Below are 23,410 nucleotides of genomic sequence, written 5' to 3'. Positions count from 1 at the left end.
GATGAACTTGAGAGGACCAGTCAGTTCCAAGCTAGTCTTGTATGCTTCTAAATCACCAAATATAGGGTGCCATTGGAGACCTTGGAGTTGATCTCCAGCCTGTTCTTTTAGTTGAAGAACTTATGGACCATTCTATCCTCCATTGCTGCCTTACTGTGCCTCCATTTCTCTTTGTCCAAAAACAGTCAGTACATCTCCTCCAATGGTTACACCCCACCCGCCCGCCCACTTGGATTGCCAACTGTGATTAACTGTATTCCTGGAGGTTTCATCACATGACTTGACCCTATGCTCCAGCTATTCATCAGCCAACACATCCCTCCTTGTGATGCACTGTCTTCCTACACTAATTGGAAAGCAAAAAAACTCATTATCCAATTGGATGATCCTTGATTGTCAGCAAAGAGCTTTTTTCCTCCCACTTCAAATATTTTTATATCTGGAAAAGAGAAATGTTCAAAGAAAATACAATTAAAAAAAAAAAAAAAAATCCCATGAGTTTTCTCCAGGGCTGCGCACAGCGGCATCCTGGAGATTAATCTTCAATTCCTGGAGGCTCCAGGTCAATCCGGGAGGGTTGGCAACCCAATCCCCTACCATTGGACTCAACCTTTATCCTCCTATCCCTTACTTGTATCTTGGTTCTTGGAAGCGATGTCTCTAAACCTTAGGCCAGTTTCCTTATGTATGGCCCCCACTCTTAATTCCGGGACTGTCAACAGATTGTTCCAACATCAAGTCTTGGATGAACTGGAAGTTTCTTCAGGTCAATGTTGTCAAGACCAAGGCCATAATTTTTGAGTTGTTGGAAGTTACAACCCAGCTACTGTCAGAAGCCATGTAAACCTGCTTATTCATAACTTGAATAATTGTCGATTAAATTGCTGGCAGATCATCACTGATGTTTAATGCTGCTTTAATATTCAGCTTCTTTTAGTCCTGGTGGTCCAGATTTTCCTGTTGAAGTTATAGTGAGGTTAATACTGTTTGCTGTAGTTTACACACGAAGGTATAGCAAATTCAGGGAGTAGGCAGATGTGTTGTTAAACTCAAAAATTCAAAAGTTGTTGTCTAAGTCACACTGCCTCACTATTGACATGCAGTGAATGGGGTGAAATTGCTGTATTTGCACAGTAGGTATGAATTAAACTTGCCACAGTCAAGTCTTTTCAAATTGAACTATCATTTTAACAATGTGGTTAATAATTACTGCTGATCAGCCTCTCTGGCATTGAAATTTAACAGTTACAAGTGTGAAATTTCATCCCTTCACACTTGTTGGAGATTTTAAAAGATGTTAAATTTTACTTTCTTAAAAAAAATCTTTTTTCTCTCAATCCAATCTTTCTTTCCCGCCCTTCTACTTCTCTTTGTACTGGATTTGGCATTCATCCACTCCAATTTCTTCTTGGTCCCCATGCTGTTTATTTCACAATCCTTCAGTCTGATTGGTGAAGAATGTGCAGTTGCATGCCTAATTCACTTCGGTTCCAAATGTCCTGTTTTTCTCTCTCTGCTACATCAGCAACTCATACTTTCGGCAACATGCCCTGTGCAAAGATCTATGAACTTTATATGTGGTGGTTGATGTCCTGCCATAGCAAAATGTAGTTCATTATGTGAGATTAGACTTACTTCTGCCCTACATCCAAAAGGATAGGACTTGCTATTTGCTTCCAGGGCATAAAATAAGATTTTCAGCCAAGTTTGGGGGAATGTTTCCTGGACCTTTAGGAAGGGAAGAATATCTCAATTACTATAGACTGTGGTTTGTTCTGAAACTTTAATGCAGAGAAGTATGAAATGATAGATGTTGGTAGGAAGAATGAGGAGGGTCAATATAAAATAAGGATACAATTCCAAAACGGGTGCAGGAAGAGAAGGCTCTGGAGGTATATGAGCACGAATCATTGAAGGTGGTAGGACAGATTGAGGAAGCGGTTAAAAAGCCATATGGGATCATGGGCTTCATAAATAGACGCATGGGGGAGGATCTTCCAGTTGCCGAGTGGGGGCAGGGCCCGCTCACCGATGCATAGTATGACGCGGGATGACATCGGACGGAACTCCCGACGTGACCCCGCATCATTTCCATTTTCAGGTCAGCGGGGGCGCAGCCAAGTCAGCTGCGTGCCCGCCGACCTGTCAACGGCCTATTGAGGCCATTTAAAAAGTAATTAACATTATTAATGGACCTGCCCATCCAACCTTAGGGTTAGCGGGCAGGCTGGGAGCCCTGGCAGGCTTAAGAAAAAGCATGAAACCTCATCCTCCCCCCTCCCCGCCCGCACAGGGAGCACATAGCGCTTCCTGGCGGATGTCACGCTGGGCGGGCCTTAATTGGCCCGCCCACGTAAAATGGCGGCACGCCCCTGATTGGGGGCACCGAATGGAGGTGTGCCTGCCCGCGCCCGCTCCTGCACTTTCCTCCCCGAAGTGGGGAGAAATTTTCCCATGGAGTACTAAAGCAAGGAAGTTGTGGTGAACTTTTATAAAACTCTGGTTCAGCCTGACCTGGAGTATTGTTCCAATTCCAAACAGCACACTTTAGGAATGATGTGAAAACATCAGAGAGGATTCAGAAAAGATTTACAATAAAGGTCTCGGGGATAAGGGATGATCTGTTGCGAGGATAGATTGGAGAAGTTGGGGCTGTTCTCTTTACTGCAGGAGAAGTTGAGAGATTTGATAGAAGTATTCAAAATCATGAGGGGTTTGGACAGGGCTGATGGGGAGAAATTGTTCTAATTGGTGGAGGGGGCGAAAATCAAAGGACACTGATTTAATGTAATTGGCAAAAGAACCAAAGGTAACATCAGGAATGGCTTTTTTACTCAGAGTGTGGTTAGGATCTGAAATGCACTGACAGAGAGTGTGTTGGAGGCTGATTCAGTCGTGGCTTTCAAAAGGGAATTGGAAAATTATCTAAAGAGCAATAAAATACAGGACTATGAAGGAATACTGGAGAAGTTGGGCTAGCTGAGTTACTCTTGCAGAGAGCCGTCATGGACACAAAGGGCTGAATGGCCCCTTTCTGTGCTGTAACCATTCCATGATTCTAAGTATAACCTTAACAAAAATCTAGATTAAAGTGTGAATAAAAGGTGAGATAAAAACAACTTTCTTTAGTTAAAAGCTGCAATTTATAGCAGCATTACCATTAAAACCTGTTCCCAACAAACGTTGTCCAGATCCTCATATGGATATTCAAGGCATGCGTTGGGAAGCTAATGTGTTGAGAGCATGTTGCTGAGCACAAGCCAGTCCTTTGGTACTGTGTCGTGCAGTGCACCCTGTATACAGTGGCAAATTATAACCAGATGGAGACTCCAGGAAACAGTACTGTGTTGACAAGTGCAGTGTTTTGGCATGAGCAAGCTAGAACTTTCGACTTGCATTGCTCTCATTAGGCTCACAATTCAAATAGCGTTTTTCAAAACCTCTTTTCTCTCCCCGCACCCCCCCCCTCCCCCCAAGTGATTTGCTTCTATTTTTAGGTGGGGCGGTAATTTAATTTTTATTGAGTAAGTGATGCAAGATTGATTACAGGTGCACTTTAAAATACACACAATAACTCCTGGTCATGTTGGCAACCGGCAGTTCAGGCCTTGAGTGTGATGTCTGTTGTTTACTGCAGTTTAGCTGTGCTGTAAGTGTCACACCAGTTCATCCAACACTGTAAAGCAACAAATTTACCAAAACTTCAGATCGCCTAACAAGTAAAATTATTGCACACCTACGGAAAGTTACAGACCTCCTATGTACTATTTATCTACTTGGGAGAAAAGCCTTTTTAAAATGTGACCAGTTCTTCCCAAAAACTTTCATGAATTGTAAATAATTTCCTCTGCTCTTCTGGCGAATTTGTAGCACCTGCTGAAGACGCAAAATGTTTGTTATTTTTTTTCTTTCTTTCCCTGCCTAAAATTTTCCTGCCTTTTTCGAATAACTTAAGTCAAATAGTTGAACGATACAGGCTAAGTCTGCACCAGCATTTTTGCGCCACTTTATGACCATACCTTTTTTAATATTTATTCTTTTTCGAATCTAATTCCCATTTAGAGGAACGTGTGTTCCCAATAACAATTTGTGGTAGAGAGTTTTTAATTTTGATTCCTTTCTGTACAAAGATTTTGTTTTCAACATCTTGCATTGATCTTAAATTTGTACGGTTTCTTTAACGATGTCTCATTATTTGCTTTTGATTTTGTGATGCCTGTCTGTGGTTGACGGGTAACATTTTCCACCTTATGATTGAAAGGGGTTGTTGGTTGGTTATGCATTTAGTCACTGGGATATGAGCAATTGCTGTGGTTGCATTGAAGTGCAGTTCTTGTTCCAAGAATTAGTGCATCTCCTGGCTGAAGGAGGACAGCCCTCTTGGATTCTTGAGTCTACATATTCACCCTAATCCTTGATTTCCTAATACAAAATTCTATGGTTTCCAGGTGACCTGCAAAAGGTGTCAAATTTTCAAGAAGTTTGTGTTTTTGCTGACGGTGTTGACTTGCAGGTTTGAGATTCTACAGGGTTGATGGTCACCCTCTGGTAACTCTGCCAGTTTAAGTATGGAATGTGGTAGTAAGCGTCAGATGGTTATCAGACCATCCTGAGCCAATGCAGCTGAGCACAGCCCTGTTACTTAACAAACATGTACTTACAACTGGATAGTAATCAGGAACCATATTTTCCACGGCCTTATTTGAGAGTAGAGCAACTGGGGCTAATTGTCAAACCCAACTGTTAACCCAACAGAAATTGGAGAAGTCGTCATAGACTGGAGTGGAATCTGTGCTTCTCAGTTCTATGTAGCGCAACTATAACAGGATAAATGGTACTTCCTTCGAATTCTGAGTTTGGAGCACAGCATTTCAGCTACTGTGTAGTCTTACTGTGTTGCTAATTTTGCAATCTGTAAAAAGAGCTTCTGATTTAGAGTTGCCAACCCTCCAGGATTGGTCTGGGGTGTCCAGGAATTGAAGATCAATCTCCCGGTCACTGCTGTGTGCAATCCTGGAGAAATATCCTGGAGAAATATCATCAAGAGAGTAAAATAGATTGTATTTTTTTGTTTTCTTAAAAAAAAAAATTATCTTAACAGAAAAATACTGAAAATTGAGGGGGTGGTGGGGGAGAGAGAGGCTGTTTGGCTGACAAGTCAAGCATCATCCAATTGGCTAATGAGCCTTCCTGTGCCAGTAGGAAAGCAGTACGTCACAAGGATGGATGTGTTGGCTAACTAATGGCTTGAGCCTGGGGGCAAGTCACGTCATAGTTCCAGGGATAGATTTAATCTCAGTTGGCAACTCTCTTTCCGATATTCAAATCTTTGGCCAATAAACAGCTATACACTAGCCAGAGAACAAATAGTAAAAATGGTTGCCCTACAAGAGTTCATATGTACACACACAACCTTCTCTGTGGTAGTATCAGTTGGAATTGCAGCTGGGATCCTCCTTGAAGCTTTTTGCACAGCCCAGAAATATTGTATTGATATTAGGGACTGTTTTGTATCTATACAAAGAAGTCACTGGTTTCTTCTTTAAGCTTAGAACATAAAAGATAGGAACAGGGGAAGACCATATGGCCCATTGAGCCTGCTCTGCCATTCAATATGATCATGGCTGATCTTGGGTTTCAGCTCCACTGCCCATATCCCTTGAATCCCTCAGAGACCAAAAATCTGTCTATCTCCACCTTAAATATATTCAATGATGATGCTACACTCAGGGTAGCGAATCCCAAAGATTCTCAACCCTTTGAGTGAAGAAATTTCTCCTCATCCCAATCCTAAATGATCAGTCCCTCATCCTGAAACTGTGCCACCTTATTTAGATTCTCCAGCCAGGGGAAACCATTTCCTAGTGACTACCCTATGAAGCCCCTTCAGAATCTTGTATGTTTCAAAGAGATTACCTCTCATTCTTCTAAAATCTAGAGAATAAAGATCCAGTTTACTCAACCTCTCACCATAGAACAGCCCTTTCAACCCAGTCCGGTGAACTTTCGCTGTACGGCCTCCAATACAACTATATCTTTCCTTAAATATGGAGACCAAAGTTGCACATAGTATCCCAGGTATGGTCTCACCAAAACCCTGTATAATTGTAGTGAGACTTCTTTAGTCTTGTACTTCAATTGCTCTTGCAATAAGAGTTAACATGCCATTTTCTTTCCTAATTGCTTGCTGCACCTGCATGCTTTTGGGCGGGATTTTCCGCACCCACCCGCCGCCGGGATCTTCCGGTCCTGCCACAGGTCAGTGGACTTCTGGCTGGGGCGCCACCTCACCCTCGGGGTCTCGCCTGGGACGGGGCCTGAAAATCCCGGCCAATGTTTTGTATTCCTTGTATGAGTACACCCAAGTTTTTCTGAACATCAACGCTTGCAAGCTTCATGCTTTTTAAAAAAAAAAATATTCTGCGTTGCTATTCTCATGACTAAGGGGAATAACCTCACACTTCCCCACATTATCCTCCATCTGCCACATTGTTGCCCACTCGTTTAACCTGTCTATATCTCTTTGCAAGCCTCTTTGTGTCATCCTCACGGCTTACATTCCCAGCTAGCTTTGTATAGTCAGCAAATCTGAATGCATTACTCTCTGATATAGATTGTAAATAGCTGAGGCCTTGGCACTGATCTTTGCAGCACTCCACTAGTTGCAGTCTGCCAACTTGTAAATGCCCCATTTATGCATACCTTTTGCTTCCCACTATTATCTAGTCCTCTATCTGTCCATTATCTCTTGTGCATTAACCTTTTGTGTGGCACCTTATTGAATACGTCTGCATTTACTGGTTCCCCTTTATCTACACTACTAGTAACATCCTCAAAGAACTTTCATAAAATAGGATTTTCCTTTTGGAAAATCATAGACTCATGGATGCTTACAGCACAGAAGGAGTTGTGTCCATGCCGGTCAACAAAAATCTGACTACACTAATCCCATTTTCCAGTGTTTGGCCCATAGCCCTAGAGGCTATGGCAACACAAGTGAATGTCTAAATACTTCTTAAATGTTATGAGAGTTTCTGACTCAACCACCCTTTCAGGTACTGAGTTCCAGACTCCCACCACCCACTGGGTGAAAAAAATTTCCCCAACTCCCCTCTTATCCTTCTACCTCTTACCTTAAATCTATGCCCTTTAGTTATTGACCCCTCTACTAATAGGATGGATAGGAAGGCAATTTTTCTATCTATACCCCTCATTATCTTATACACCTCTGTCAGGCCCCCTGTCAACCTTCGCTACTCCAAGGAAAACCACCCCAGCCTATCCAATCTTTGCTCATAGCTCACACCCTCCAGCCCAGGCAGTACCCTGGTAAATCTCCACTGCACCGTCTCCAGTGCAATCACATCTTTCCTAAATTGTGGTAACCAGAACTGCATACAGTACTCCAGTTGTAGCCTAACCAGCATTTTATACTGTTCCAGCACAACCTCCCTGCTCTTGTATTCTATGCCTCATCTAATAAAGGCAAATATCCCATATGCCTTCTTAACCGCTTTATCTAGCTGCCCTGCTACCTTCAGGGATCTGTGGATAAGCACACCTAGGTCCCTCTGATCTTCAGTACTTTCCAGGGACCTACCATTCATAGTGTAATCCCTTGCCTTGTTAGCCCTCCCTGCGTGCATTGCCTCACACTTTTCTGGGTTGAATTCCATTTGCCACTGCTCTGCCCACCTGACCAGTCCATTGATATTCTCCTGCAGTTTACGGCTATCCTCCTCATGATTTACCACCCTACCAATTTTCGTGCCATCTGCAAACTTCTTGATCATACCCCCTACATTTAAGTCCAAATCATTTAAGTGCACCACAAACAGCAAGGGCCCCAGCACTGAGCCTTGTGGAACCCCATTGGAAACAGACTTCCAGTCACAGTAACATCCCTCTACCATCATCCTGTGCTTCCTGCCTCTCAGCCAACTTTGGATCTAATGTGCCAGTTTGCCTTGGATCCCATGGGTTCTTACTTTCTTGACCAGTCTGCCATGAGGGACCTTGTCAAAAGCCTTGCTAAAGTCCATGTCGACCACATCAAATGCATTACCCTCATAAACACTCCTGGTTACCACCTCAAAAAAATTCAATCAACTTTGTCAAACACCACCTTCCGTTAACAAATCCATGCTGACTATCCAAGATTAATCTTTGTCTCTCCAAGCGCAGATATAATCTTTCCCTCAGAATTCTTTCTAGTAACTTTCCCACCACTGAGGATAGATTGACTGACCTGTCATTTCCTGGTCAATCAATTCCTCCCTTTTTTTAATAATGGGACAACCTTAGCAGTCCTCTGGCACCTCACCTGTGATCAGAGAGGATTTGAAAATTATTGCTAGGGCCCCTGATATCTCTTCCCTTGCCTCCCTTAACAACCATGTTGACTTGTCCTAACCATACTATGATTTTCTAAGTGCATTAAGACTCCTTTAATAATTGATTCCAACACTTTCCTGATGCCTGTTAGGCTAACTGCCCTAAAGTTCCCTGTTTTCTTTCTCCCTCCTTTCTTGAATAGTGGCGTTACATTTGCTAACTTCCAATCTGTTGGGACTGTTCCAGAATCTAGAGAATTTTGGAAAATCATAGCCAGAGCATCCACTTTCTCTACAGATATCTCCTTTAGAACCCTGGGATATAGGCCATCAGGTCCTGGTGATTTGCTGTATTTTGGTCTCTTGAGTTTCTCCAGTACATTTTCTCTGCAGATGTTAATTACCTTAATTTCCTCACTCTTATTAGCCCCTTGGTTGTCCTCTATTTTAATATGTAACTTGTGTCATCTTCTGTGAATGCAGATACAAAGTATTTGTTCAATGTCTCTGTCATTTCCTCATTAACCTTGACAATTTCTCCCGTCTCTGCTTCCAAGGGACCAACATTTACTTTAGCTACTCTCTCCCCTTTTTATATCCTTGTAAGAGCTCTTACAATCTGTTTTGTATTCTTGGCTAGTTTACTCTCATTCTATTTTTTCTCTTATTATCAACATTTTGGTGGCCCTTTGTTTTCTAAAACACTCCCAATCCTCAGACATGCTACTATTCTTTGCAACGTTAAACACCTTTTCTTTTATTGTAATACTATCCTTAATCTCCTTAGTAAGCAATGGATCTTTCTCACTGGGTTTTTGTTTGTCAGTGGAATTATTTTTATCAAACATAAATTGTTTCTTTAAAAGTTTCCCACTTTTTTTACTACCATACCTTTTTAGTCTATTTCCCCAATCAGCCTTAGCTATCTAATTGGCTTTGTTTAAGTTTCAGCTACTCTCAGTTTCTGCATACACTACACATTTCATTTGTTTTAAAATAAAAGGAAAGATTTATTGCCAACTTGGGTCTATCATCTGTGATAAATTGTGACAGCATCTGAAGCAATAGGATACCTTCCCCATATCCTTTGCAATTTTGTTTCATCGTACCAGTTCATGGTCAACAGTACAAAGGATTCCATTAACCCAAGGCCTGGTTTAAAGATAGAAGGGGTTGAAGGCTTTAGATTTCTGTGTCACGAAAGGGGAGATTGCTAATTTGTGCCATGACTTCTCCATTTGTGCAAGTTTTTGATTGCAGAATTATCACTTTGAGGGAGCATTCCCTGGCCAAATGCTTTCTCAACACATTTGTGATCGATCTTGCACCACCCCCTAGTAAATATGTTGCTAAGTAGTCCACCAGCTGACAGAATGATAATGGAAGGATGGATGAAACAAGCAGTGTCCCAGCCCTCAATCTGTTTGGTGTCATCATCTTCATGCTCCATACCTTTACCTTCTCTGCAGAAAGAGACTACGTTACTCTAGGCCAGACAGCGAGCGAGCTCTGCAGTCTATCGCAATGGAAAGTGAAGCCAAAAACACATTGCATCCTGATCAGGAAACTCCTTTATGCTGCCGATGCTGTGCTAGTTGCCCACATGGAAACTCAGCTTCAAAGACTCGTGGGCTATCTCTGCCATATCTGTCACTTGTTCTCCCTGACTATAAGTGTCAAGAAAACTGGTCATAGGACAAGGTCCCTCTCTGTCCCTGATCACACTAAGTAACAACCCACTGGAAGTGGTTAGCGAATTCTGCTGCCTTGAGTCACGGTGACAGGCCTTTGATGCAGAGATCGATACACACAAGGGGAAAGCAGCTACCACCTTTTAGCCAACTCGTAAGACGTGTATGGGATAACCTTAGGACAAAGCTGATGAATTATAAGGCCTGTGTTCTCAGCACCTTGCTGTATGGCTGTGAAACATGTGTGATTTACAGCAGTCAAGAAAAGAAGCTCCCAAGCCTGTTGATACTAATCAAACAGAGGTGGCACATTTGCAGGATGGAAGACTATCGTATACCCAAGGACCTTTTTGTTTGGTGAGGTAGCCTGAACCAGATGACAAGAGGGGAATCCACTTTGAGGATGCTTGCAAGAGTGACATGAAGGCCCTAAAAATCGATTACCACATCTGGGAGTCTCTAGCTGATAACAGAGGAAAATGGCAACACCTCCTGTGGGCTGGCCTGCATCACCATGTTGACCAGTGGCTTGGCATAGGATGCCAATACCAAAAATGTTTCTAAGAAGGGGAAGAGAAAATGGATTTTAAAAAAACTAGAAGAGAAATAGTGTCCTTGTTTAACTAATTTATTTTGGAGAGTAGCAGCTATTAATAGAATAAATCTGTTTCTACTATAATTTCCTTGTTTTAGATGCTAGTCCAAGAAAACCATTAGTTGTTCTTGTTGCTAATTAAACATCCCCTAACATCATAAAACCATTTGAAAGTGGATATTTCAAATGATTTTTAGTGTTGGTTTGTCCCTTCTTTCTACCAGCTTCATATCCTCTGATTTCGGCTGAAATCATTTTATATGCGGTTCTCTGGATATCAGTTGGAGCTTTTGAAAATTATAGTAAATATTACCAGCTGCATGGCTTGTCTTTACCCAGCTCCCAATCGACAGTATTCTGTTAGCAGGGATTTAGGATACGTGCCAAAATTTTCTCTCAGTTGAAGAAGGGAATCTGCAAAATTCCCAAGACTTAACCACCTAATGTGTTTGTTTTAAAATCCCGTTTGTTCTTTTCCTCCTCTCAGCGCCCCTCACAGTTGCTCCTGATTGAGGGAGCAGTTGTATTTACTGTACAGCATGCAGCCAATAGCACCACTAGCAATGCATATGAGGTGGATTTTGCTAACTTCAGTCTTGGCTCTTTTTGAAGAAATACTTGTTGCTAGTGCTTCCAGCTGCAACAGTGCCAGAGCAGCAATATAAGCAGTCATTGGCGCCAGATGCCTTTCCTTTCTGGCTGTGGATCAGTTTAGTGCAGATGTCCGTTTATAGGCCTTTAGTAATGTTCCTCAAGTTTTCATAAAATGGGACCGTCAAATAGTGCAGCACAGAAGGAGGCCATTTGGCCCATTGTGCCTGTGCCAACTCTCTGAAAGAGCTATCCAATCATCCACACTTGCCTCCTCCCATAGTCTTGCAAATCTTTCCTTTTCACGCATATAGACAGTTTGCTTTTGAAGATTGTTATTGAATCAGCTTATGCCATCCTTTTCGGGCATTCCAGATTATCAGAACTCGCTGTGCAAATTTTCTTTTCTCCCCACTGTTGTCCCTGGATCTTTTGCCAATTATCTGAAATTTGTGTCCTCTAATTACATCTGCCGCTGGAAACAATTTGCTTGTATTTATTCTATCTAAACTAGTCACAATTCTGGACACCTCTATCAAATCTACTCTAAGGAGAGCAACCCTCGTTTATCTCCTCTCTCTATGTAACTGAAATCTTTCATCTCTGCTACCATTCCACTACATCTCCTCTGCACTCTGAAGCCTTGACCTTTTTTCCAAAGATGTGATTCCCAGAACTGGCACCCCCAATCTTTTTAAGCACTTTATCTATTTTATCCTGTCCAATTTCTCTACCACCTCCCCATTTAGCACCAGTTTGGCAGCATCCTCATCTTTAGTACTGGCAGGTGCAAAGTACTCATCTTGACCTCAGCCATACCCTCTCCTTCCACAAGCAGATCACTCACACCCTTCCTTTTCACTATCCTTTTATTATTCATATGTTATGAAAGACTCTTGGATTTCCTTTTATGTTACCTGCTAATATATTCTCGTATACTCTCTCTGCTTCACTCATTGCTTCTCTCATTTCCATTTTCAGTACATTCAGTACATTTCCCTGTACATTTTGTGTTTAGCTTGGTTCTCCACTAAATTATGAACCTGACATTTATTACAAGCCTCGGTTCTTTTTTTCATTTTAATTCCTACTACTTTAGTCATCCAGGAAGCTCTAGCTTTGGACACCCTTTCTCACTAGTCGATAGTTCTTGCACCTTTCTGCAATTTGCCTGCAAATTTGCTCCTCTGTAGCCTTCTGACTATTTGGCGGCTTAATGTTATATACCCAGGAGTGTATTAGCTCCTCTCTTGTTTCTTAATTCTAACAAATCAATTCTGTCTTTGAACCCTCAAGTACATCATCCCTTTCAAGTGCTGTCATCTTTGATCGATGCTGCTATCTTCCCTCCATTATATCCTTCCTAATCATTCCTGAATACATTGTAGGCTCCAAATTGGGTGCCCATTCCTCCTCCTTTGAAGGAGGTCTCTGTGGCCAATATCTCATTGCCCCTTGTGGTTACTTGTGCTTGCAGCTCAGCAACCTAATTTACAAGCACTCTAAACTTACCTTGGTCTGCCTTGCATTTCTGTTTCTGACCTCTCCTATTTCTAAACTATCCTTATTCCAATGATGTTTGTCTCTCCCAGCCCTTTGTGCACCTCATTTCCTCTTTTAATGCTTTACCCTGGTTGCTAATTGATAAGAAATTGTCATCAATTCAGGCCTCTCCGTGCTTTCATTTCAGTCTCTGTCGATTTTCTAAAAACACAGAAAACTTTGGTTGGGATTGTCCAGCCACGACCGCCGCTGGGATCTTCCAGTCCCGCCGAAAGCCAAAGGACTTTTGGCTGGCTTGCCACATCCCCCGTGGCAGGGCCGGAAAATTCCGGCCCTTGTAACTGAGCTTTCAATTGTTGATATTTAGGTTGGCAGTGATACAGAGATATGGTGAGCTCATCCAATTTATTTAGGTTATTAGCATTTGTGCCTCTAGTCAGAAGGTTCAAGCCTCGCTCCAGAGACTTGAGCATATAATACATGCTGACATTTTTGTACTGCGCTATTGGAAGTGTTATCTTTAGGTGAGACATTGATTTAATGTCCCAGTGGCCACCTTGGGTGAGAGTAAAAGATCTGATGGCACCATTGAAGATGAGCTGAGCAATTCTCTTGGTGTTCCCTACATTAGAACAGGGTCTCCACTTGAAAAGAATTTCATTGGCTGGAAAGGAACTTCTTCAGGTTGTGAAAGGTGCTATATAAATGCAAGTCTTTTCCTTTTATTTTGAATGCTGTTTAATGAAGGAAGTGGGGAAGGATGTTACGAGGGTTTTTAGATGCAGACAATCAAGCTGAGCACTGGAATCCCTGAACAATTAGTACATCTCTCATTTCTTGCTGCAAGGTCCTGAGGTGGCCCTCCTGCTGCTGCTTCGCATTTCCTCTGTCCAATGAAGACTTTTGCTGCTGTTCCTTTTCCAAGTGCAGACTTCTCTGTATGGCGAGATGATGCAGGAGACTGCCTGTGGGGTGTAATGTAGGGAGGCCCCACAGACGTAAGCAGAAACCTGAACCTCTGCTCAGCTATTATTCTGTTGATTTCCATTCTTGACAGTACCTGTAATACTTAGGCGTGATGGGGTTGTCGGGGGGACCAAGTCTGTGGGGAATCTCCTGTACCTCCAGCACGTTTGTGGTGTTACCACTTTAGCCGATGTTATTTGCTGAACAAGCCAAATCCCAAAGGGAAACTTGTCTTACTGATCATAACTTTTTTTTGTATTTTGAAAATGAAGGGAAAATTACTGATCCCAGAAGCATAGAATCCCTGTAACACTTTTAGGATTTTAAATCTTTTAATTTTATTAACAAACAGAAAAAAAATTTAAGCAAACAAGATTAAAATGACACTGTTGAAACAGTCTTGCAAAACATTCCCTCCAAAAAAACACTTGGTCAGAACGCACAAGAAACTGCTTGGTAACAGCTCCCTTATAGATTTTAACCATAAAAATCCAGTAATGTGACCCAAGGCAATAACTGCTGCTACTTTAGTAAAGTATACCACATGGCTTCTCACTCTTTCACTCTGCTGTAGAAATCTGAAGGAAGTTCAGAAACAGACTGCTTTCTGCAAACAAAGACTTCTCTGGCTTGAAACTGGATGGCCACTTCAAATTTCCAACTTTTCTCGGCACAGAGCTGGTCTCAGGATATCTCCCCCACACAGCCACCTGAACTCAACTAAACAACTCACTTAAATATCTTTTTTTTCCTCCTTTCATGCTAAACTCCATTGTCCTAAACACCTCTTTGAACTCAACTTTTCCAAAATGTAAAAATCTTTCATGACTTCCTGTTGCCTCCACTTTTGGGTTAAATAAAATGTAATAACCTTCCCTTGTTTACTAATGAAACCTTTGTAAGTTTTAAAAGTCCGTTGTTATTTCTAAACTACCCTTTGAAATTTAACAGCTGAAAAGTCAAGTCCTTGTCTATCACCTAATGCAAATTTTAAAATCCAACTTTTATTTACTTGTAAATCCAACTTCACCAAAGCCTCACTTTACAAATGCATATATCTAGCACCTTTACCTTTCATCTCTGTTCCAATAGACAAGCTGTCTTTACTAACCTCTTCTCTCCATCCCCCCCCGGCCACACAACACACACAGACTCTGACACGCGCACACTCAGCCTTCTTTACAGAATGTCACCATATTCCCAAAAATATTTTAAGAAATAACATCCATCTTCACAATAGGAAAGATAGTACAGTCTCACAGAGCAAATACTCTCCAAAAACCTGAATAAAAGGTATTAATAATTTAACAATCCAGCAGGGAAGCAAATTAATATCAAAGAATGCAAGTTAAGTATGAGTCTGAGAGTCTATAACTGATTTCAAAAAGTTTTACAGTAGAAAGGATATTCATTCACTTTTCAGATTTTCTCTATGGAAGGCTAATATTACACACAACTTCTTGCAAATTGTCAAAACAAGCTTTTCAAAATTTGAACCAATATGACAGCAATGCTTTGTTCCCCACCAGAGAGAGAATTTTATTTAAAACGAATGTGCAATTCTTGCATTCCTTAAACCACTGGCACAGCTCCTGTTGGCTGGGTTCTGCTGGTGTTTCTGGCACTTGGTGTGACTCACATGATACCAAGTTGAATTGTAGCAGCCTGCCTTTGGCATGTCCACGGTTCTCGCCTTCCTGTGGCGAATGTCTCCTGAAACCCAGGAGTTACAGTGGGAGTGCAGCACGAAGGTAACATGACCTGATTTTAATTTGTGTTCATTTATTATAAACCCAGCTTCCCTGCCCCCAGCCTGCTCTGGTTCTCATTGAGCATAAGGGGTTAAAATCAGTGCAACGATTTAAGACTGTTGCTTCTCAGTAAGTTAGAGTGTTATCTCCTGATCTGAGTTGAGTTAGATAACTCCACAGTACTAGGAAAAGGGGTAGAATTAACCGGCCTATTTCGGTTCCCGTTTTTTTTATTATGTTCTCGTGAGACCAAATATCCTTTTTGATTTGCTATTCAGCGATCTCAGCTGAAGATTTCATGTGGTCATTGAGGACAAGATTGGGTTTTGGCTGTGATGGGCTCCTAGATTACTTAGCCCGCTGCCTCTCCATGTCTGGGTTCATACATGAGGGGATAGCCCTTGGTGAAGTATCAGAGGATTCCTGTACTCATGCAGCTGTATCCCAAAATTGGTTACGCCTTTCAAGAAGGTAGTAATTTCAGGGTTAAGTATGATGGGAAGTCTCATTTACCACTCAAACGTTCCAGCATTAAAATAATTCCTAATGTTCACTTAAATTGAAGCAGTGGCAATTTTGAGAACAAATTTTTGCGATCCCGCAGAGGCAGAGCTACCTCGAGCTGTAAACCGACGGGTTCACAACTTGCACTTGCATTTCAAGGAAAGATCAGCATTAAAACGATCTAATCCCAGGGAGGAACTGAATGGCAGCCTACCTGTCACTAATTACAGCTGTCTTATCCTTAAGTTTTGGTGGCATTCAGTTCTGCTTGTACTTGTAGAATTCCTTAGGCTGATTCCATCTGTGATTTCTGTAGTCATGCCCTGTAATCTCTCCTATGTTTTTTCTTATGGTCTGATATGTAATGTTTGATTGGTGATGATCTTTTACAGACATTGCATTGTTGCACCTCCTATGACTTGAGTAGAGAAAGGACTGGTTAGTTTCTTGTGGAGAGGGAAAGTCAGTTGGAGAATCATTGCTGAGCTCATGTACTTTCTTAGTGGCTGGCTCTTAGTGTAGGCTCATTAACATCAATTTTAAGATTATTGCTTTTGGTTTTTATGCTGGATGTTTTCATGGATCCAGTGTCAATGTTTTCCCAATAAGTATGGTCCAAACATGCACCTTTTTCTGCCTAATATCTAGTTACCCTACAACATGGCTGAGGGATCACAACAGAGAGCCCTGGTTGTGTCATGGTACAATAATGTACTTCACTATGGTGCTGGAACATGGGTTCACACCTTTTGTACTCCACCCCCCACACCCTCAAAATCTGCTTCCCATGGTACAGTGGAGTTCCTAATTGTTTCACTAGGGGAAGGAAGTGAGGGAGTGTCAAGAGGTTAGTCAACTCTGTCGCTGATCTTGCACACCATCTAGGAATAGTTCATACGCCTAATTTCTTGGCTGCAGTTAGTGTGTGGCCTGAAAAATGTAAACGAGGAGGAAATAATGAAAAATAAAACCTTAGTAAAATGTCGGTGCTTTTGACGCTATCTCCAGGGGAAGGGTATTGGGAGGTGTCCATGGAGATTCATCCATTCCCCCTGTGCCCAAACATTTCTGTTAAAATGACACTTTATGTAGTATTTTTTCCTGGAAATATCAACGTTTTTAACTTTTAAGGACTCACTAATCTTTTCAGGGTAATGAGAGACGAAGTCCCAGAAGTGAAACCCGGATGGAAAACTTTTTCTGTTTTATACATTTAGGTCTGTCAATAATCTGATAAAATGATGTACGTTCCAAACGAAGGATATCTAATTCCCTGATGGGAAAGTCGCTGAAGCAGATGGTGAAATGATTTCATGAGGCCTTTTTTTTTTGGAATGAAGGGATTGTGGAATATGATGAGAGTGTTCATTGACCAATTAAGTATAGATTGACTTAATGGGCATAATGGCCTTTAACTTGTCCCAAAAATACTTAATAATTCTTGCATTTGTATAGTACCTCACGTTCAGCAGTTTCAAAGTTGACAATTGACTTACAGCGGTCTCTGTTTTAGAAAGTAGAACAATAAATGTGACAACCAACCTGTGGCAGACACCACTTTTGATCAGCAGTGCTTTGATTTAATGGGTGGAATCATAAGCTTCCCCCACTCCCAAGAACAGGCCTGCAGGCAGGGGAGGGGCGAGGGGGATGCATAAAATTGGGTGCTATGGAGTGAAGCGGGGGAATGTTATGCCCATCACCTACCCACTTCAGCTAGCATTTTGCCAGCGGTGAAGAAGGTGCTGAGTGGCTTACCCATCCTTGGGCTAATTGAGGCCCTTTAAGTGGCCATTTAATTGCCTCTCAAGGGTCTCCTGCCACCACTGCTGGTATTTTGCCAGCGATGAGGTGGGGGGCCACCTCATGTGGCGAGTCCCTGGCAGCCTTGTTGCTGGAAGTGGAAGTGGGTGGGTGGTGATGTGTGGGAGGTGGGGGGTCCCTCCTGTTGGTGAACCCGTGGCCAATGGAAGGCCCCCCACAGTACTCCCCGTCCCCTATTGTTTCCCTCCCCCTGCCCTCCCAGTGGCAGCCTCGCTGGGGCCTGCCAGACTGGTGCCCGTGAAACCACACACCTCCCACCACCAACCCCCTGCCAAACCACTGCACTTGCCTTGTTACCTGCTTCCAGCATCAATCATTACTGGGGACTGGTTGCAGTCCCAGCAGTGGCCACTGCTTGTGGGGGTGCTTCTGGGACTGGAGAGCTGCCAGACATTTGATTGGCTGGCAGTCCTTGGAAGCGGGACCTCCTCCAGATGTGGGTGGAAGTCTCACCCTGCGCCATTTAATGGCCCGACAGCCATAAAATCAGCTTGGGGCTTCTCGACCATGCGGAGGGGGGCTCGCCACCAACTTTTCAACCGGGGGTGGGGTCAGGGCCACCACCTCCACTTAAAATTCCTACCAATATCTCTTACCACCGCCCCCCACCCCCCCCACCCACCCACTCCTGATGATGAAGAAATAGTTTATATAATCTGTCACATCTTTCAAATTCCTGAAGCAATTCACATACAATAATTTATTTTGAGATGCATTGCCTGTTATGTAAGTGCATGCGGCATCCATTTGTGCATAGAGTGTAATACAAACAGTAATTGAGATAGTGACTAGTTAATATTCATTTGGTCGTTGTGTTTGAGAAAGGAATGTTGGCTTGGAGCCCAGGGAACTCCCTATTCTTTAAACAATACCATGGCAGCTATAATGTTCACCCAAAGCCGCAAAACAGGCTGAATAGGCTGTGGTTTAATGTCACCTAAAGTATAATACCCTTGGCGAAGCAGCAATCCCACAAAATTCACATTCTAGGGTATAGTTCCGTCACTCATTTAATTTGTGTGTGACTTTTCCTTTCGCATTTGCTACTCCTAGAGATGTCATAAAAAGCATAATCTCAACAATTTGTTATGCTGGATGTTTTTTTTCAATGCCAACACAACTTTTATATATATATATATATATTATATATATAAAAATGTTTGCAATTATCATCTTCTAGCTGTATTTAATGTCCACCATGCAGTCTGCTGTTTGAGTTATTAATGGATAAGGTATAACAGTAGGGGATAGCCAATAGATTTGATTTTGATGATACTTTGATAGACACCAAATGCAGAGCTTCAGAAGATTTAGGCTCCTACAGTCAATGACAGAGTAGCAATTTGGATTCAAACCTGGTGCAGCTATAGAAACCAGCCTGCAATACATGAAAAGTTCTATAATGCAACAATGTAAAGGTCCACAAGAGTTTGTCTTGGATTGTAAGTGATAGTCCACTGGAATGATTGAGTTTCGTGAACAGCATGGTTTTTACTTCTTGCTGTGCTTTTCCAGAAAGTTCGTAAAGTACCCTAATATCCTGTGATATCAACTGACAATTTAGCATTACAGTCTCATGATTTACCAGCTAATGTCACTGATGATATTTCTTTCAGTGACTGCTTTCAATAAATACTTTCACTTTAAAACTTCCAGCGTAACTGAGTCAGTACAAGGAATTAATACTGAGAAATAAATATTCAAAGAACAAACTGAATTATTAGAAACTGCCTGGAGCTCTTAGCACTCCCACCTGCCTGCAGCTATTGGATGTGAATCCACCATCTGATTGGATCTTTCTCCTTGAGGCCAAGAAACCCTGTACTGACAAATGCACTGTAACTGCAATTTCTGCCGATGCAGAAACAATTGCAAACACTGGGACAGAATTTACTGTAAAAGTAACAGTGCTCAATGTTGTTTTGGCACAAATCAGACAGCAACTTCAGCTGAACACAGATGCACAATTAAACGCTAAAATCTGGTAGTTGTAGTCGAAGGTGTACTGCTCTGCCATAAGCTGCCTGAAAACAGCCCTTAACAATCTCTCTTCCCTTTCAAATGTGTAGAACATTGTGAGGTTCTTGCTCAGAGGTCATAGATACAAAGTGAACTCATCTCAAAAAGTAGGTGCTTGTCCATTTTGGTCTTAATTACTGCCATACAACTTCTTTGGCACTGAAAACACACATTTACAGTGTGTAATTTCATTCTCTCAGCTATTAATTACTGGAGTTTTTAAAATTCTCTCCTCACAATCATTCTATTTTACTTTCTGTACCTGATTTGATTTTGAATTCACTGTCCTAACCTTCATTTCCTGGTTCAGACTCGTCGCTGCTCATAGCAATTCTTCACAAGTGCTGACAACGGAAGAGTTTGCCAGCAACATGAGTTGGTAAATCATGAGATTACAATGCTTACTATCTTTTGATATCGCAGGATCTGGCACTTTAAGAATAGTCTAAGAAAGCACAGCAAGAAGTAAAAGACTAAGATAAAAGCAAAATACTGCGGATGCTGGAAATCTGAAACAAAAACAGAAAATGCTGGAAAAACTCAGGCCTAGCAGCATCTGTGGAGAGAGAAACAGAGTTAATGTTTCAAGTCCATATGACCCTTCTTCAGAGCTGAAGAGAAGTGGAAGTGTGATGAAATTTATACTGTTTTTGGGGGTGGAGCGGTGGGGGGGGCGCTGGTGGAGCTGGCCAGCAATAGGTGGGGACAAAAGGAGGATTGACAAAGATGTCATCAACTAAAAGACACAGGGAGTGTTAATGGTAGTGATTAGGGCTAAAAAAGGTGCTGATAGTGGCATAAAGGTAAGAAAGCAGAATATGATAGCAGCAGAATAAGGGTAGCATTATGTGAAAAAACAACATGGAACAAGTAACAGATAGCCCTGTAGGGAATGGGGTGGAGGGAGAGGGTGGTGGGCCATCTGTTACTTGTTCCATGTTGTTTTTTCATCAATGCTACCCTTTTTCTGCTGCTATCACATTCTGCTTTCTTACCTTTATGCCACTATCAGCACCTTTTTTTTTAGCACTAACTACAGCCATTTAGCTCAGGAAGCCCAATCACTCCAGTGGCCCAAGTACAATTGATACAATTGACATGCTTCACTATGCTCAATCTCCAGAGTCAGGTCAGCAATCAAAATTCATAACCCCAAACAAATAGGGCTATGGAGCTCCTCCCTGATCAATAAGCTAATATAGTAAACTCAACTACATCAATACAACACAACTCAACTCTGACCTTTACCACTGGTTAAGGGGTGCACAGTTGCTTGCCCTGTTCACACCAGTCCCAGAGACCCTGTAGAGCACACAGCAAGGTTTCCACCTCCCACTAACAGGGCCTTCCAGTGCAAAATCTCATGGAGATTTCTCCTGGGCAAGTTAATTTGCTGGTTACAGTAAATTCTGTCCCGATGGTCTGACTTTGAATATTTATTTCCAGAACCTTTCAATAAGATACTTGTTGTCCTAGATTTACATAAGCATGTTTACCAAGAATTACAATATGTGGTCTGAGTTGATAATTTTTTCCTTGCATCCTCCTCAATATAAGGGTGAGGAGGATTATTGAGCAAAATATAATGGATTTAGGCACAAATTACAAAAATAAGTTATCAAAATGGCTGTATATGTAGATCTAAAATGCACTTGGAAGCATACTGTATTTGCAGATGAATGAGATTTTTTAGAGAGGTGAGATTAAGTGCTATGCTAAGAAATGGGGAGAGGGTGTGTTGAGCTCAGTGAAAAGGAGCAACGCTCATGCTTGATCTCGTGGTTGTTCTTTGTTTCTGAGACCTCAGTTCTTGCATACTTTTCCAATCAGTGTTTACATTCCCTTAACCGATGTGGACAGGTTCACTGAAACACAACCCCAGCATTGCTGCCTCCAAGAGAAGGAAGAAAAATTGGGAGGGATTAACTTTGATTCTGACTGTAGTCTGGATTTGAGTGCTGCTTGTTCCTAATTACAATATAGCTATTAGCGACTTGGCATTTTTGCTCTCATTTCCTGGATGATACGTTTGCATCAGCTGTCTTTACAACAGACGGTGTTTACATGTTGTGAAAATGTTACAAACATTCTCAATTAGTCTGACTCATTGGCTCATTGATTGGCTATTGTGCCTGAGGTATTCCAGTGTAGGAAATTTTTATAGGCCAAGCAGACCTATTCCTGTTTGATAGGATAGATTGGTTGATACCTATAAACCCACTCATCTTTATTCTCTTCAGTGACATTCATACATTCCAATTCAAAATCCTCCCTTTTTAATTAATAAAACCCTCAGGCTTCCTCCTTATTGTTAGCTTCCTCATTTTTGGCTTGAGTTTGCAAAACCACAAAAAGAACCTTCTACAGTTTTCTTAGTGAGAACTAAGTATCAACTAATTAAGATGTAAAATGGGAACTACACATTAAGATGCTGGTATCCAATGTTGTATACATTAGTGGTGGGTTTTGTGATCTTGTTTGCAGATTGAACACAGCAAGTAAGACCTTGCATCATTTAGTTTTAAAGTTGGGTGTGTCCCATGGCATTCATATGACCTCAGCAAGAAGAGAAGCTTTTATGTGTAATAAAAAAACACAGGACTTAGGAGCAGGAGTAGGCCATTCAGCCCTTCAAGCGTGCTTCACTGTTCAATAAGATCATGGCTGATCTAGTTGTGGACTCAACTCCACTTTGCTGTCTGCTGCCCATAACTCTTGACCCCCTTGTCTATCAAAAATCTGTCTAACACTGCCTTGAATAAATTCAATGACCCAGCCTCCACTGCTTTCTGGGGAAGAAATTCCACATATTAATAACTCGTTGAGAGAAAATAGTCTGCTCATCTCCATCTTAAATGGTAGATCTCTTATTCTTAAACTGTGTCCCCGGGTTCTAGTCTCTCTCACAAATGGAAACATCCTCCTGGCGTCTGCCCTATCAGATCCCCTCAGGATCTGAGATGTTTCAGTGCTGGCTTCACTTGATTAATCTGCACTTACCCAAGTGACTTTTAATTCTTTTTTTCCCAGAATTATCATTTCTGAAAGCTTTCCTACCACTGAAGTTAAACTGACTGACCTATAATTGCTGGATTTATCCTTAATTAAAGGGAATCCTTTGAACTCTTATCACACATTAGATTACTGCCAATGTATAATGGTTGCAGGAGATGGAGTGTTGGGAGTGCTGTTATTTTTTAAAACCATTGAAGTCTACATGTTTTTTTTGTGTTGCAGATTACTCCTCCGCTGTGGTGAAGTTTTCACAGAGCCTGAATGTATTTCAGTTTGAATTTATTGGAGATACGTTGACTGATGATGAAATTAACATTGGTAAGGAAACAGTGTTGCTGCATCTTTTTAATTAACTGTAAGATATATAACGGTATAAGAGACGAGGTTGATCCAAACCATAAATGGTGGTCCAACAATTTTAGGGCCCAGTTGAATGTTTTTCGGCAAAATGCTGTTAGCTGGATGATTGGGGTGACACAGCAGGGCAGTTTTTGAGCCCAGCTAACTTGACCGAACGACAATTTTTCTTTATTCTTTCATGGGATGTGTGTGTCGCTGGCAAGGCCAGCATTTGTTGCCTACCCCTAATTGCCTTTGAATTGAGTGGCTTGCTAGACC

At 41.8% G+C, this 23,410-nt stretch overlaps 1 protein-coding gene across 1 annotated transcript in view; it reads left to right on the top strand.

The window, feature by feature from the left end:
* ophn1 (oligophrenin 1) overlaps positions 1-23,410 on the top strand; it is a 203,321-nt gene that overhangs the window by 34,204 nt on the left and 145,707 nt on the right. The window contains exon 2 of the mRNA XM_078547587.1: positions 23,015-23,110. Coding sequence (XP_078403713.1) covers positions 23,015-23,110 — 96 coding nt within the window. The remainder of the gene's footprint in view (positions 1-23,014; positions 23,111-23,410) is intronic.

This window comes from Cetorhinus maximus, chromosome 8, assembly GCF_964194155.1.
Source record: "Cetorhinus maximus chromosome 8, sCetMax3.hap1.1, whole genome shotgun sequence".
Taxonomy (NCBI): domain Eukaryota; kingdom Metazoa; phylum Chordata; class Chondrichthyes; order Lamniformes; family Cetorhinidae; genus Cetorhinus; species Cetorhinus maximus.
The sequence above is the reverse complement of the archived record's forward strand: the minus strand, read 5'-3'. Positions and strand labels throughout refer to the sequence as shown.